The 17,560-nt window shown below is 39.0% G+C and overlaps 1 protein-coding gene across 2 annotated transcripts in view; it reads right to left on the bottom strand.

The window, feature by feature from the left end:
• The window catches only part of LOC140333331 (phosphatidylinositol 5-phosphate 4-kinase type-2 beta), an 82,313-nt gene that overhangs the window by 17,119 nt on the left and 47,634 nt on the right, over window positions 1-17,560 (bottom strand). The window contains exon 9 of one of the 2 annotated variants that reach the window (XM_072414921.1): window positions 4,971-5,074. The exons of the other annotated variant lie outside the window; for it this stretch is intronic. Within the exon in view, the coding sequence (XP_072271022.1) occupies window positions 4,971-5,074 (104 nt within the window). The remainder of the gene's footprint in view (window positions 1-4,970; window positions 5,075-17,560) is intronic. 2 annotated transcript variants of the gene reach the window in all.

Genomic DNA, 17,560 nt, shown 5'->3' with positions numbered 1-17,560 from the left:
GAGATTTGTATCTACAGGCTGCAATGATGTCATATGTTGCTTACCAATTATTTCTGACACTAGCAATGTACTTGACTGTGAATTTTGTGACATACAATATCTAAAAAAAACCTAAACACACCCACAGACCAAGTAAGTAGTGAAGATCATTGGGTTAGCTTTCCAAAAATCTTTGAAAATCCCATTCTAAAACCAAGTTCCCAATGAATGCCTGACCCCCTTGGATTTAAACCCTATGTCAGATTTCAACTGCAACTTATTCAAGAGAAAGCTTGTGTGAATATTTCCAGACAACACTAAAATATAATCGGTTTAGTAAGCCTTTAGCTACGTACACACTTCCAATTATTATCGTTGGAAAAGGAACGACCCTGCACGATATCTACGAACGATCGTATAGCACCGATCCTGCACATAGAGATAACGACACGATCGTTCGTAGATATTGTACACACAATAGATACGATCGTTTGAGCGATAGAGGAACTATGTGCACGACAGGAAAGTGAACGAACGTTCGTTCATTACGCATGCTCAGACCATGGACGATCAACGAACGATCGTACACAGGAACGATGTTCAACGATCGTCGTCCAATCCGATCCGCCGGTCCGGTCATTCGTTTCCAACGACTTTCCTCGTTCGTCGGCGTCGTTGGTTACTTTTTTACGAACGATTTTTGCCCAATCGATTTTTGTTCGTTGTTCGATCTTCGTTCATTCTGAACGATAAAAATTGGAAGTGTGTACGCACCTTTTGACTGCAGCAGAAGGCTGTATAAGCATGCAATTAGATCTCTGCCTCACAGACATCCCACAGTTCTCCCCACACGGCTCTTATCAGCAGCTTTAATCCTCTGAATGGACAACAGAGAGGTTGCTCTGTTCCCAGTTGATAGGAGCCCATTGCTGATAAGAGCCCAGTGGAGGGAGAAAAGCACAGCATAGCTATGAAGAGATCGGGACACAGACTCCCTCCCACATTTTTTAGCTGTGCAGTGTATTCTTTTGAAAAAAATAAAATAAAAAAAAAAACATCCAGTAAAAATGTCTCTGCCTGAGTGGGCGTGTGTAACATGTCATAGGAGCAGTCTGAAAGCTGTGTGTAACTGCATGTTATTCTGCAGCCTTACAAACTTTCTTTCTATAAACCTTTGTTTCTATAAACCTTCAACCTCCTAAACCATATGTCATATTGACTTGACAGTGCACAGGGGGAACACTCAGCACCCCAGCTTTTAAAAAAATTGAGATTTGGGTATCAGAATTGTAAACCTGTGAAAACACAATATTGTGGTTCCTGTTTCAAAGACAATTGCACCTAGGAGTCCTTAATTGAAAATGCAAATTGGGGACTCCATGGGACACTTACATAGCATGGAGCATTGGGATGGGGCCCCAAAATTGATACTTACCTGTCACAAATCTATAACTGTCATACTATGTTACCGTGATCTGTTTCTCTTCTTTGAATCCCCATTTCCCTAAAATGGTGGGGTGTCCAAAACCAAAAATGTGGGTGCAGTGGGGACACACCTTTGGCTACACCAGCACCCCCACACACTACACTTTGGCAAACCCACTGCCCATTTCTAACACTTGAACCCCAATTTCTCTGGAATAGGGAGGTGTAGGAAACTGAAAATGTGTGGGGAAAGTCTCTGCTTAACATCCCCTAAAATGTCATTACTAGGTTATCAAATACAAATATCTGGTAATACCAGAAGGGGGAGGGAGAAAGGGGGGAAGAGGGGGTGATTGGGATGTTCCCTGTTCTCCCCAAGATAATAGGAGTCTATACAGTTGGGCCTCCCTCTTTAGTATATCAAATTACAGAAAAACAATGGCGTGCAAGAAGAAAGCAAAGAAAGAGGTTTTGAGGTTCAAGAGTTTTAAGTCAAGCTATGAATGTATTACTATATATTTTTACTTCATATATAACAAAGTCATAAGAATACATAGTTCACAAACCTAGAACATGTAGTACATTGTTTTGCCTGGTTATGTTATACAAGAAACACAGAAGTAAGAGTATTATTGCAGGTTAACATTCCATGTTCTGTTAATTACACCTATTTCTGTTCTGAGTCACAGAAATGGGGTGTTTCACTAGACAAATTGTTGCTAGCATGAACAGTAGACGGCAAAGAAAAATGAGAAAAAGTAATATTATAATAAGACCATATTTTACAATGTAATCTGCTTTTAAATGGTTTTTACAGTATAAAAACACCACACAACATGAAATAAAAAGAAAAGTACATTTTTAATTTTATTTTAAGATTACATTGTTGTCCATTTCATTATTTTTTAAAATGTTATTTATAATTATGTATTATATTATAATTTATGATAATATAATAAATAAATATAATTATCATACCCGGGAGTTAATCCTAAGAATTAGAGGCCCACAATATAAACAAAAATTTCTATGCAAAAAAAATAGGATTACTTTTTGCATCAAAAAACTGACAGAATTAGAATGCTAGGGGGGTTAAAAGCATTAGAAAGTTGGCAGTATAGGGGGTAGGTAGAACACTGACACAATATTAGGGGTTACTGGATACCTGTGGCATAAATAACTGGGAGCACCCCATTTGCTGTGTTTTGCCCCGCCTACTTTTTTTTTTATCACCTGGCTACAGACTCCCCTACCAGGCTGAAAACAATTTCTGGGGAGAACATATCAAAATCTTATCAAAGCTTTTGGAAACATAAAAATTACAAGGGGATCTTGAAAAGTACTAAAGGAAACAAAAAAAAAGTCAACCAAACAAGCCTCTATAAACACAAGAAATTTTACTAGTCCTACTAGACATTACTTTTTACTAGACAGGGACCAAACTTAACTTATCCAGGGTAGGTGCACATTGTATGAATATAGAAAAAGTCCAGTATGATTTTAGCAATGTCCCCAGTGTAAAGAAGATCCCGCAAACCTAGGGAAAACATGACTGAAAATGTCTCGTTTACAGCTATAGGAAAATTGTACAGTCTGGTTTCTGAATAGCATCCACCTAGATACTGCAGCCATAATCCAATTATTCAGCAATAAAAAATGAACTCAAAGCAATCAGGAAAAGCACTTTCCCCAATGGATACGCCTTCACAAACTACAAATACAGTGGTACCCCGGTATAATTCCTCTGGAATAAGTCCAACTTGGTATAAGTCCTTTTTGGACACAAAACATTTTGCTTGGTAAACAACCTTTGCTTGGTATACAACCCTTGTGCTAGAACTTGTATGGGTCAAAATGAGTCATAACACCGCACGTTACCCTTATTTACCTCTCACGCGAAAGCCACAACTTGCCCACCAGCGTCAGTACGCCAGTTGCTACCATTCAGTGAACAACCCGCGCTATAACTCTCTGTGAATTAAATAACATCTCCTCCTCCTCCCTTCTCAGCACCTTCCTAGTAGGCACTCAACTCTTCTCAGTAAGGTAAAGTGACGTTAAATTTTCATCTAATTGTTTTTGTATTTATGTATTTTAGTATTAAGCAGTGTTTAAATTATTTTATAAGCCCCATCAATGTATAATAGCCAACACAATAGGATTTTGTTTCATGGGAATGGATTATTTTCCTTTTATTTCCTATGGGAAAATTTTGTTTGGTATAAGTCCAGGGATCTGGAACAGATTAAGGACTTATACCAAGGTACCACTGTAGTAATAATGTAAAATACCCAATTCATACAATATACTCAAACATAATACCTTGACTGAAGACTTGTTAAGAGCACATATAACCAAAATTCTAAAGGCAGAGCAAGTATTTCCATCACTGGCCAAAGTATCATCACATAATTTTTTTTCCTAACACAGAAATCTTTGCTAGGATGTTTTCTAATAGTTTTCAGCCTTTCCAGACTTCCCCGATATGTCTAAAACAGGTACGTTTATTACTATTTGTACAGCTAAAAGGTAACACAACTAGAACTGCCAATGCCATCTACCTTCAACCAGGTAGATTGTAGATCAATCAGGCATATCCTTGTATACATGTACTTTTAGAATGCTAAACTATGTCAATGTGAAACTCTTTACACCTATCGGACATCCTCTCACAATATTTCCTCATAGCAAATAGTAACAACAAACAGGGAAGTCTCCCTGCCATCATTTTTAATAACCTTAAAACACCTTATTTTAGAACCATCCAAACCACTCTAGCTATTCAGAATATTTTCCCTCCATCTTCATCACAAAATACCTGTATATGCAGATGATCTTCTAATTTATATAACAAGCCAATAAACATTACTTGCTAACAAAGGCAGATTGAAATAAATATGGAGCTATTTCTAATTCTATAATATATTTAAAAAGATGGAGGAAGTAATCCATATTTTCTCTATTCTTTTTCACTTCACCCCTGTTCTTGGCAATTTCTATTTCTGCCTCAACTAAGGAGCACTTGCATTCATCACTTGGCTGCAGCCAATACACTGGATTATTACATTTGCCAGAGATTAGAGATAGCTTTGTTAGTTAAAGCTGAACTTCAGACACAACTTGCTTAGCTTTTTCATTTAACTCCCTTTTCTCTAAAAAAAAAAAACACCTGGCTTGTGTTTTTTCAGGTGTAAATTTTAGCAGCCAGAAACAGAACAGTGACAGCTGATCTTCTGGACTGATGTGCAGCAAAAAGACCCCTCTCTCTCAGTTCTACTTATTTAGGCTGTAATATACATATAATTTTGTTCTTGGGTTTATAAACACTTTTATTAAGTGTGTGTGTGTGTGTGTGTGTGGGGGGGGGGGGGGGGGTGTTGTTATTTCGCCCTGTTTACCACACCTCCGCCACATCTACCACCTAGCAAAATATTTTAATTCGAAACAGAGTGGAATCACTTACCCCCATATCTTTTGATACTTTTTCTATCTAAATTTTTTTTAAATGTCTTTATACATACAGTAAAACTTTTACGTGATAAGGATGATATAAGGCTCACGCTTACCCCATGTTTTACTGTTTTGGCAGCATGTGCAGCTTTCTTCTTGGCATCATATGGTGTCAGTATGTCTATGATGGCCATAAAATAGACTTCTTTTTTGGGTGCGCCTTGTAAAAACAAAAGAAGTATAACCAAAAATGACATTGCTATACACTTTGACAATACAATATCAACTGAATTAAAACTATTAACAGAATTTACTGAAACATCATTTTACCCTCATCTTCTATTATTTAGGTCCTGTTTCCAATCCTTAACACAGACATAAACTTAACACTTTTAGTATACATATAAGGGTTGTCTACCATTTTATGGTAAGTAAAAACTGATATATCTTTTTTTTTTTTTTCATTTAAAAAAAAGGAGGGGGGGTGCAGCACCACCCTTTAAGTCGCAGCGCATTAGGACTGAATGGCCTGGGATACCTACACGTCAAGCATCTCGGGAGGCTCTTGGCATTTTTTTCCCACTAAGGGGAACAAGATGCTTATCTCACGCATGCGCAGTGAGAAAGGCTCCCTTTTTTTCCCTTTTACATCAGACTACGTCAAACGATCTCACACCTTCACAGTGCAAGATTGGGTGATGTAGCAAAGGGACCGAAGATGGCGATGCCTGGAGCTTCCTTAGAGCCGGGATGAAGAATTCCAGAATGGTGTAGGACCAGATCACGGAAAAGTCCAGCATCATCAAGGGATCTGCAGGATTAAATGTAAGTGTGATTTTTTTTCCCATTTTAGTTCTGCTTTAAATGTCATATGTTTTACCTTATGTTTTAACAAATTTGTTTATTAAGGTAATGGAAAGGGAAGCAATCCAAAGTTATCCATTATTTTTACTCTTGAGACTACAGTTAAAAGAAGCCAATGTAGGGAAAAGGAATTTTCAACTGCAATTTACACTACCTTACTAAGGTTATATTCATACCTCTTAGCTATTGTTTTAACAAACCTTCAAAATGCATAAAAAAATGTATGAGTCAGATATAACTCTTGGCAAAAGTTTACTTTAGGAATTGAACTACAGTTTCCTTGAAAAAAGGTGTTTAGTAGAAATAAATGATAACATATATAGACAACATGTAAAATGTGTCTTGCAATTCTGCCAACTTCCCGCAGACATGTAACCACATGTAATGCACCACATGTAAAAACACACAGAAAATGTTATTTATTGATAGGGTGACTCCCTTCCCCATCTTGTTCTCCCCAGATACTCCAGTCCCAGGTTTTGATTTTGGTAAAAAAAACAGGTGTTATATAGGCAACATTAAGCACCCAGTATACGGGATGGGGGGAAATTGTAGCCGGGTGGTAAAAAAAAAGTGGGCAGGGCTAGACACTGGAAAAATTTGGAGCTCCTAGTTATTTATGCCATAGGTATCCAGTAACCCCTGCTATTGTGTCAGTGTGGTTCAGTGTGCGATCAATGTGGCTTAACAATATAGGCTTAGTTCACATTAGCAGTAAAGAAAAAATGCCCCTCCTAAGTGACTACTTGGCAACTGCTAGGCACCTGGGATTTGTAACCTGTGATAACTGCTAGGCACCTGGGATTGGTAACAGGCTGTAAGTGATGGGCACCTGGGATTGGTAACCGGTGATACCTAACTAGGCACCTGCATAGTTCTCCCCAGAGGGTTTTAGCCGGTTGCTCCACCCAGCTGCTGTGAATACCCCGCCCACATCTCGTCGGCAGCTCTCATCCTCTTCACGGATCCCAGTGAGGCTGGTCTGAGCCATCTGTGCTCTGTGTCATCCGTTCAGAGGATTGCTGCTAGGATGAGAGGCGAGCACACAGTTCAGCCTTCATGTGAATGAGAAACAGGCAGCCCCATCTCATAGCACGAGCTGGGATTTCTATTTAAAAAAAAAAAAAAAAAGCTGCCTGTAAAATGTATACACTGCTGGAGCTGTGTCTGAAGTCTGCATCCTCACAGCTCTCTGTGTACAAACCTCCATATCTCCTAAACTGTATGTCACAATGACTTGTAATTTTGAGAGTGCACAGGGGACCTCATAGATACTAGTTACTACAATTTCAGCCCCCAGACTTAAAGAATTTCAAGATCGGACCCTTCAGTCTTCACTTCCATTTCGGTAAATCCACAGCCTCCTGGGATATTTGTGTTACATATCCCAAGAGGCTCTGCACTGCTCCTTGTGTGCATGCATCTTTAGAGGCTTTCTTATAATGTAAAAAGTGTTTAATCTCATGCATGGGCAGTGCAAGGCAGGACTGGATGTAAAAGTGAGCATTAGAGAGAAGGTGGAAGCTGAGCCAGCATGGGCCTGCTGGGCTAATTTTGTAAAAGAATCAAGTGAAAAAAAAATGTTTTCACTAAAGTTCACTTTAACTAAATATAGACACAGCAGCACATCTGAAGTACGGCTGAATTCACACCGGCAGTAAGGTTACATTTGTCCATTCCTCATGCCAGGAACCACCACTGCTTAAAAAACTTGTAGCTCTGAAAAAGCCCAGCACCTACCGCCTGTTACCAATTCTAGGTGCGTAGCAGTTGCCAGAAGTCACTCAGTAGGAGTAAATGTTTTTTGCTGCTAATATGAACTAAGCCTAACTTGTTACACCACATTCATTATACTATTACACTATTACAAAGGAATACACTCTTAAAACTTAGAACACTAGTAAGTTGAGTCACAATACACAGCACAGGACAGTTGTGGCAAAATACATAGGACAGAAAAAATTAAAAAAAACTAACGGGGCAGACATTACAAAGTTGGAACAAAGTATAGGGAGAAGGTAGAATACTGACACAATAAGAGGTTACTGGATACCCATGGCATATACAACTGGGAGCACTAAGTTTGCCATACCCCCTTTTTTACCACACAGCTGAAAAAAATTTCTGGGGGGAACACTGACCTGGGATTGGTAACAGGCGGTAAGTGCTGGGCTTTTCAGGCCTAGCAGTTTTTTCAAGCAGCAGTGGTTCCTGGCGAGAGGTAAAGGAGGGGTAAACACAGCAAATGCAACCTTACTACCAGTGTGAATTCAGCCTACCTTCAGATGTCACCTCCTAGCACTATACCTAAGTAACCCAAAGAGCATCATGCATGTGATCACAGATGGGGGCAGGACAGCCAGTGCCCTCCTCATCACTGCCAAAAACAAAAACTGCCTGTGAAATATATCCACCCGCAGTATGATAAAAAATTTTAATATAAACATTTTTAACAAAAAGGTGAACAATTTTCAGAAAGATAAGTGGGCATTACAAAATACAAAGCCTACAAATGGGATTCCCTCCACTATAAATTGCCCAACTCCCCCACCACCACCTGGCCCCAACCTAGCTCCCATTCACCTCCTCAATCGCCCCTTCCCCCCCACAAGCACCACACCCCCACCTACTCAAACCAAAGACCAACAAACCACACATCCATCCAACACACCCTTCACCACCACTCTCACATTCCCACACACCAAACAGCTGCCCAGCACACAACAAGGCAAAAAAACAAGAAAAAAGTGACCCCAGCCCAACAGTGATGGATTATCCCAAACGTAGACCATCAATCACCTCACCAGACACGCCATCACATTCCAATACCTACAACAAACTTTATCTTCTCTCAACAATGAGCCAGACATCACAATAGCAACACCTGTTACGTTCACATCCAACACCAAAATACTACTAATACTCTGGACAGTCCAGTCCCCCCCTCCACTCTCCCAAGACGCTCCCCTTCTATCACAAGATTTCCATCCACTACCCACTCCCCCTATCACCATCCAACTGGGAGCAATTCTCAAAACTAATGTCTTTTTTTTAGATCTACACCCCCCACACCACCCATCACCAACACAGAGTCAAGGCCGATTGACACCTACCTGCTGAATTTGTCCCTAGAGGACTAGAGATGGAAGTAATCAATTTGTCCTCCTACAGCCTCACCACAGAGGAACAAGAATTACTCAAATTAGGTTTATCATTCTGTCCACCTTCTAACCTAGAGAAATTTGAACTAGTAAATGACCTACATTTATTTGCCAGAAATCAAACTTTGAAAGTCATGTATGACAAAACTCAATCCAAACGCCAATTTCGACTGCCACCGGAGTTTAAGAATTTTAATACTCAGGATTTTAGAACCATTAAAATCCTCCACCAATTGCTAGAGGAAAATGAGGATTATGAGACAAAATAACCCAAGCTTCCCTGCCCTCCTGAGAAGACGTCCAGCCAGACGTCCAAAACCATCTTTCTTCCCACACATGACATGATTCCCTGACATTTATCAACTTAGTTATTATTGATATTAAGAATATGTAAACCCACACAAACAAATTTGATCATTTGGATCCCAAACAAGCCCTGAACAACCTAAAAAAGAACACTAATATAGAAATAAAACCTTCCGACAAATGAGGTAACAGTTTTTTTTTTTTAGTTTTTTTTTTTTAATCGAGAATAATATGAACAAATCTATTTCAAAATGTTCCTTCACAATTATGAATGGTACAAGGAAAACTCAGGAAGTGTCATTGCTTCCTTCAAACGAAACACCCCATTACTCCACATTTTACTCCCTCCCAAAGGGAGGGAGGGTATATAAAGAAAAAATCCTTCAGGATGCCAAATTACACTGCATCACAAAAAAAGAAATATCTTCTGCCACTTGGTCTAATCCATGTGTCGTACACTAAATCAAGTGTGCTGAATTGAAATCTAAAGTCCGATTCTGCCTAGAACCTCAGGATCTTAAGTTAATTAGGCCATTAGACGTGATTAGCTACATTCTCTCGTTCCGCAGTTACTATGTAATCTCTATACATAACTAACTTTTGCCTCATAGTTCCATGACATTACAAAAACGTAGTTTTATGTTGCAACAACATATACAATTATACATAATTCACCTGAGACCTTGTTCAACACACATGTACCCTTCAGAAGTGTTTCAGGCACTGTCTTTCCGCTGTCCCTCGTTGCAGAAACCAGCAGTAGTCGCCTATCATGTTGGGGTTGAACCGGCCTTGATATCTTGTTTCCATAACAGAAATATCCAGGTGGAACCTCTCCCCTTGATCATCACTCACATCACCCAAGTTTTGTGGGAAGAAGTCCAGATGGGAATGTAAGAAATGAATATTTAGGTGACATCTGGCAACCAAGTTCAAGAGTTCAGCATAGTTTTCAGCTCGCTGGTTGCCCAGAAAGTTTTGTGCAACTAGCACAAATGAATGCCAAGCAGTAAGTCCAAGTGGGTTGAGTTTGTCTCCGATTGTGGCATCACGCATCAAATTGCAGATTTTGGGACCAACAAAAAATGCCTGATTTCAGTTTAGCATCTGTTATAACTTTTCCAAACTTGTCCTTCAGATACTGAAAACACATACCATCATGATCCATTGCAACAACGTTTTTCATTAATCCAATTTTAATATGAAGTGGCGGAAGGTAAACTTTCTGTGTATCAATGAGTGATTTATGCTTCACGTTGTACTGGCCAACAGTGTGTTCAGGTCTGGGTGGCCGTTCTTTCACTTTTTAATGGATGCTGTCATCATGACTGTTCCACAGGCACAGAAAGCACATATATTTTGTATATCCCAATTGCAGGCCAAGAAGGAGTGCCACCACCTTCAGGTCACCACAAACATTCCACTTCTGTTCTGAATAGTTAACCTCCTGGGCGTTACACTGATGTCTAGATTTCTGTACCAAAAGCGTTACACTGTTTTTCATGAAATTTTTTTTTACATTTTAGACCTGTAAGTTACAGAAATATGTCCGAACAAGGGTCTAGTAGATATCATGAGTATAAAAAAAGTTTGAAACACACAATCATGTAAAAAAAAAAAAAATGTACTTTTAATAAAATCCTATCCTATTTTTTTTGCATAGAAATTTTTGTTTATATTGTGGGCTTGTAATTCTTAGAGTTAACTCCCGGGTATGATAATTATATTTATTTATTATATTAAAATCATAAATTATAATATAATACATAAATATAAATAATAATTTAAAACAATAATGAAATAATAGACAACAATGTAATCTAAAAATAAAATTAAAAATGTATTTTTATTTCATGTTGTGTGGTGTTTTTGTACTGTAAAAACCATTTAAAAGCAGATTACATTGTACTCTGCTTTTAAATTTCCCTCCCTGACACACCCCCATACATCACCAATCACATAACCTGGAAGATGACTCATCCTCCGGGGTGATGTGAGGGGGGGGGATTTCCCTGCGTGCCTCACACAGACAAGAGACACAGGCACACGCTGGACGCTGCTGGCATCTCCGGAGAGATGCACAGCACAATGCAGGATTTTCTGCATTGTGCTATACATCTCACTGCAGATGCCAGCAAGAGGAGCTGCGGACACTGGGTGAGTATTTCCTTTCAGTTGTAATCCGATTGTCATACAATGTATGACAATCGGATTGCAATATAACATTTGTTTACATTTAACCACCTGGTGAGAAAAACTCGGGGTTAACGAAAATTGCAAAAGTTTTTACCCCGAGCATGCTCTGGCTTAACGGCCAGGTGGTTAATCAGGATTATTTTAAAATGACCTCCATGGATTCGTATGTCTCTTTCATTCTCTCGGCATGAGCAAGAGGAAGATAAGGTTATTATTGCCTTTATGCAGCAATATAGCTTTCAAAGTTGCTTTGCTCGAGTCTATGAACAATCTCCACTGCTCTAGTATGTATTCGCAACCTAACTCCTTCATTAGACCACTCACGTCGGTACAAAAGCAAATGTCCTTTTCCAGCTTGTAATAACCTGCAAACTTTGTGTGAAGATCACAAAAGTGTGAAGTTGTCTTTCCTTTTTGTAGCGAATTCCACCCCTTTAAACCTGGAGTATAACAGTTCAGACTTCTCTTAACAAAGACAGGTCCCTTACTAGATCATCTAAATCTGATTGGTTTATAAAATGTGGCTTACCCTTACTCTCAAATTTAGGTTCATACCATTCATTAACATCATCATCATCCTCATATTACCTCATCCGACATGTCACTGTCAGTAACAACAGATGTAGGAGGGACTACACTGGATTCTCTGCATCATGTGGAACTGGCTTCAAAGCAGATTAACAATCAGGACAGAATTTTTGAGTCTTCTTCGAAAACCTAGCAATTTTACTCATACAGAAGTAGCAGTCCGAGAGATCGTCTTTTAGCTCATGCCAAACCAAAGGCACAGCAAAAGGCATTTTATTCCTTTTCCCATTCAACCATTGTGTTAAGCCAACATAACACACCTGACAGCAAATATGAAGTGCCCAGCTTTTATCCTGATCTCCAATTTCCCATCCAAACTAATACTTTTAAGCAAATCTTGTCCCCTTGGTTAGGTTCTTACGTTGATCACATGGGGTATATTTTCCACAAATGTAGCACAAATTGTCCGGTTTCTTAACACATCTACGCCTAGTCATCTTTAGCTCACAACAGACTCACTATGACCTGTCTGTCTGTTCTATCCAATAGGATGGCTTTGCACCAGAGACAAGCCCTTGGTCGATTTCACCTTATATACTTATTTCTGACGTCAGCTCATTTACTTGCCCAGACATGCTCAGCCACTGCTGGAACCTGCATGCCACCAGGGGATGTGATTCAGCTGAGGTGGCAGCAGGCATAGTGGTAGCTGCAACTGTTATAATGTTTCCATGTAAAAATACATTACCCAATTACCGACCATTTGAACAGCAATAACACCTATAACTTAGATAATAGGCAAATTCTGAGTTCAGATTTGAAATCAGCACACTCGATATCATGTAGATCACATGCGTTATTCCCAGCAGCAAAGTTGTTGTTGTGCAAGTGTTATTTCAGGCAAATGGTCTATCTCCTCTAACTCACATCTGAAAGACACAATAGAACTATTAAAGTTCACATCCAATCTGGTGATTCCTCCACATTCCCTAATAGTGACAATTGGTATTGAAGCACTTTATTGCAACATTCCCCACCAAAAAGGAAAAAGATCACAAATGATTACAACATCTCTACCCCATGACCACCACTTTTAATGACTTCATTGTCACTCTTTTTAAGTACATACTATCCCACCTGGCACCCAGCTCATCTCTGTCTTTCGTTTGGGCACCGGAAGATTGTCCGATTCCCAGGACTTGCAGAATCTAAAGACTTTGCATCTGGGCAAGTGAAGGCAGTACAAGATGGGCCGGGCCACTGAAGGATCAGACACCTGGGAAGTACCAGGGGGATAGTCTTTCACCTCCTCTGACCCTCCCTATTCAACAGATACCTGCGTGTCATCACGCTGGCACACTGATGACTTCTTAAGTAACGACATACAAGGGCGAAAGTATTCACACTTCCGCCCTTGGACACAACATTGCCCGAGCGCAGAAATCCTGTCCATGGGCGATTGAAGGGACACGTATTCTTTAACCTAAGGACAAGAGCCCAATACTGGCAGCCTTAAGAATGTATTAGGCTCACGTGCGTGCACAGTTTAAGTCAATCAAGTTCAACCACTAGGGAAATAAACATATCCCAGATATAAAACCCTATAACATAGTTGGTCCAGAGGAAGGAAAAAAAAAAAACTGGTACAATTTGCTTCAACAGGGTAAAAAAATTCCTTCCCGATTCGATGAGGCAATCGGATGTTCCCTGATCAACAGTCACTGTTATTTTAACTTTAAAGCCTTAATACTCAGTTATATTCCGTGCTTCTGGAAAAACATCCAGCTTTTTCCTAAAGCAATCTATAGTAGTTGCTAAAACTACTACCTGAGGGAGCTGATTTCTCATTTTCACAGACCTTACATCGAAGAATCCCTTCCTTATCCGGAGCTTAAACTTCTTTTCCTCCAGACGCAAAGAGTGCCCTCTTGTTCTTTGTAATAATCTCAAAGTGAATAATGGGGAAGCGAGTTCTCTATATGGACCGTGTATATATCTATACAGGGTGATCATATCCCCCCTTAAACGTCTCTTAAGGGAGAATATATTCAGTTCAGCTAATCTCTCCTCATAGCTGAGCTCCTCTATTCCTTTTAATAATTTTGTTGCCCTTCTCTGGACTCTCTGCAATTCAACAATGTCCTTTTTGTGAAATGGTGCCCAAAACTGGACAGCATATTCCAGATGTGGTCTGACCAATGCTTTGTACAGGGCCAGGATAATGTGTCCATCTCTGCAGTCTATTCCTCCTTTAATACAAGAAAATAGTTTACTAGCTTTAGATATTGCAGCTTGGCATTGCATGCTGTTATTAAGTCTATGATCCACCAGAACCCCCCTGTTCTCGATCCATTTAGCCAGTTCTCTATCCATTTACAGATTGACTTTTCTAAACCTATTGACCCTAACCTGCATAATAACCGTATGTGGGGTACAGTGTCAAATGCTTTAGCAAAGTCCAAGTACACTACAGTTAGAAACAACTTTTTTTTCAAATTATTGTTCTGTACATTACCACAATTTTAAATGAAACAACTCAGATGCAGTTGAACTGCAAACTTTCACCCTTAATTCAATGGGTTGAACAAAAAGATTGCATAAAAATGTAAGAAACTAAAGTTTTTTTTTTTGTTTTTGTTTTTTTTGTTTTTTTTTTAACACAATCACAATTTCAGGGGCTCAAAAGTAATTGGACATAATAAAGAGCTGAAAATAAAATGTTCATTTATAGTACTTGGTTGAAAACCCTTTGCTGGCAATGGCAGCCTGTAGTCTTGAACTCGTGGACATCACCAGATGCTGGATTTCCTCCTTTTTAATGCTCTGCCAGGCCTTTACTGCAATGGCTCTCAGTTGCGGTTTGTTTGTTGGCCTTTCTCTCCGAAGATTAGTCTTCAACAAGTGAAACGCATTCTCAATTGAGTTCAGATAAGGTGACTTGGCCATTCAAGAATATTCCACTTCTTTGCTTTAATAAACTCCTGGGTTGCTTTGGCTGTATGTTTTGGGTCATTGTCCATCTGTATTATTAAACGCCTCCCAATTATTTGACTGCATTTAAGCTGGATTTGTGTAGACAGTATGTCTCTGAACACCTCAGAATTTATTCAGCTGCTTCTGTCCTGTGTCACATCATCTATAAACACAAGTGTCCCAGTGCCACAGGCAGCCATGCATGCCCAAGCCATCACACTGCTTCCGACATGTTTTACAGATGATGTGGTATGCTTTGAATCATGAGCTGTTCCACGATTTCTCCATACTTTTGTCTTGCTATCATTCAGGAAAAGGTTGATTATGGTTTCATCGGTCCAAAGAATGTTTTTCCAGAACTGTGCTGGCTTTTTGATAAGTTTTTGAGCAAAGTCCAATCTAGCCCTTCTGTTCTTGAGGTATATGAGTGGCTTGCACCTTGCAGTGCACCCTCTGAATTAATTTCATGCAGTCTTCTCTATGGTAGACTTGGATATCGATACGCCTACCTCCTGGGGAGTGTTGTTCACTTGGTTGGCTGTTGTGAAGGGGCTTCTCTTCACCATGGAAATGATTCTGCAATCATCCACCACTGTTGTGGTATATTTAAACATGTAATGTAACTGTATAGTAGCATATATATGACAATGATATATATATATTATATGAATATTTCTTTGTATTGGACTCAATACAGCTATTTTGTGTTGAATGCAACACAAAATTATTCGAATTTCCCGCCGATCCTCCTGCCCGCACAGATGCATGTACTGACATCACCGGGAAAACCCCGTAGATCTCGTCTCTGCACTTCGTGGCTGGAGATCGGGGACCAGCAAGACGCCGGGGGACAACGACAGAGCAAGGTTAAGTGTTTTTTTTTTGTTTTTTTTTTAAGTTAAAAGCGACCCTGAGTGTGACTCGGGATTACCGCTTTTTGCATGTAAAATCAACCCCGAGTCACACTCGGGATTACCACTAGGGGGGTTAAGGATGGCTTGTTTCACCTGCATGGAGAGCTCCTTTGACCGCATGTTGTCTGTTCACATCAAAATCTTCCACATACAAGAACCCCCCCCATAAATCAACTACAAGCCCTTTATCTGCTTAATTGATAATGAAATAACCAAGGAACTGCCCACACCAGCCCATGAAATATCCTTTGAGTCAATTGTCCAATTACTTTTGAGGACCGAAAATGAAGTGATTGTGTAAAAAAAGGCTTTAGTTCCTCACATTTTTATGCAATCTTTTTGTTCAACCCACTGAATTAAAGCAAAAAATATGCAGTTCAACTGCATCTGAGTTGATTCATTTTAAATTAATTGTGGTAAAGAACAGAACCAAAATTAGAAAAAAGTTCTCTGTCCAAATATGTATGGACCTAACTGTATATCAACTGCTCTTTCACTGTCTACCTTTGTTTACTTACGTCATAAAAACGAGGTACATTTGTTTGACAACTTCGGTTTTTCTTGAAGCTATGCTATCACTTATATTATTTTCAAGCAAGAACTCCTTTATGTGGTTTTTAAACTTTCTAGGACCTTTCCAACTATGAACGTTAAACTAATAGGTCTGTAGTGACCTGGTAATGACATTGCTCCCTTTTTAAAGATAGGAACCACATTGACCTTACGCCAATCCATCGGTACCATGCCAGAAAAAATGAAATAGAAATATTGGCTTTAAAATAACTTAAAGGAACTAGACATTGCAGCAAATGTAAAGAGTGTAGATTGAATTTTTCATCTTCTGGCTCAATAAATCCATCTCCCAAAACGGCTGGACTTTTAGGGTTGCGACAGTCACATTTGAAACAGAAGGGGTCATTTATTTGGCGATATGTAGTTGTCAATGTTAATTGGATTTATAACCTTAAAGCCATATGCTACCCAGACCTCAATGAAATGATCGATTTTTAGTAATTTCTTTAATAGTAACAAGGGGATTACCCAGAATCGAGAGAGCAGCTAGAAGAAATTCCTTGCTTCTTTTTCTTTCCTTTTTATCATTATTCAAATAAATACAATTTGTATATATATGCTATCAAAATGTGGGAGACCTTTTGGAGATATATATATATATATATATATATATATATTTGTATCTGTTTTAAAATGGATGGAGATTTGAGCTATTTGATACAAAATTAAAATAACATATCTAATAAAAAAAAATTACATATATTTAATCAGATATAATAAATACCACCCCTCTCCCCACAGGTTTAAATGAAGAGAAATATAGTTATAGTTATACAGTTAATGTATTTATTAGATGAAAATATTAGCAAAAAGCGGGGAGTCTGTGTGCAACAAACGGAGAAGGTGACTATTTCACCAATATAGCTTTCTCTGCCTATTTTAAAAGAGCACAACATAAGTGATTTTGGGCAGACACATACCATAATGTAAGCAATTAACTTAATACTATATTTGATTGATGGAATGATAAAATGAATGCCTTTGATAAGTGACCCATTAGGCTTTGACCAGAGGAAAAACAGTTAAAGGAGATATCCTATCTTGCTTTTATGTACACCTTGGTGAAAATGAAGGGTGACAGAAAGGGGTCACAACACTCACAACCGCATCAAAAAGACTCTTTGTATGTTACTTGCTACATATACTTCTTTAATACAAATATATAATTGTTATGGGAGATGCTTGATAGGC

The sequence above is a fragment of the Pyxicephalus adspersus genome, chromosome 6 (assembly GCF_032062135.1).
Source record: "Pyxicephalus adspersus chromosome 6, UCB_Pads_2.0, whole genome shotgun sequence".
NCBI lineage: Eukaryota > Metazoa > Chordata > Amphibia > Anura > Pyxicephalidae > Pyxicephalus > Pyxicephalus adspersus.
The sequence above is the reverse complement of the archived record's forward strand: the minus strand, read 5'-3'. Positions and strand labels throughout refer to the sequence as shown.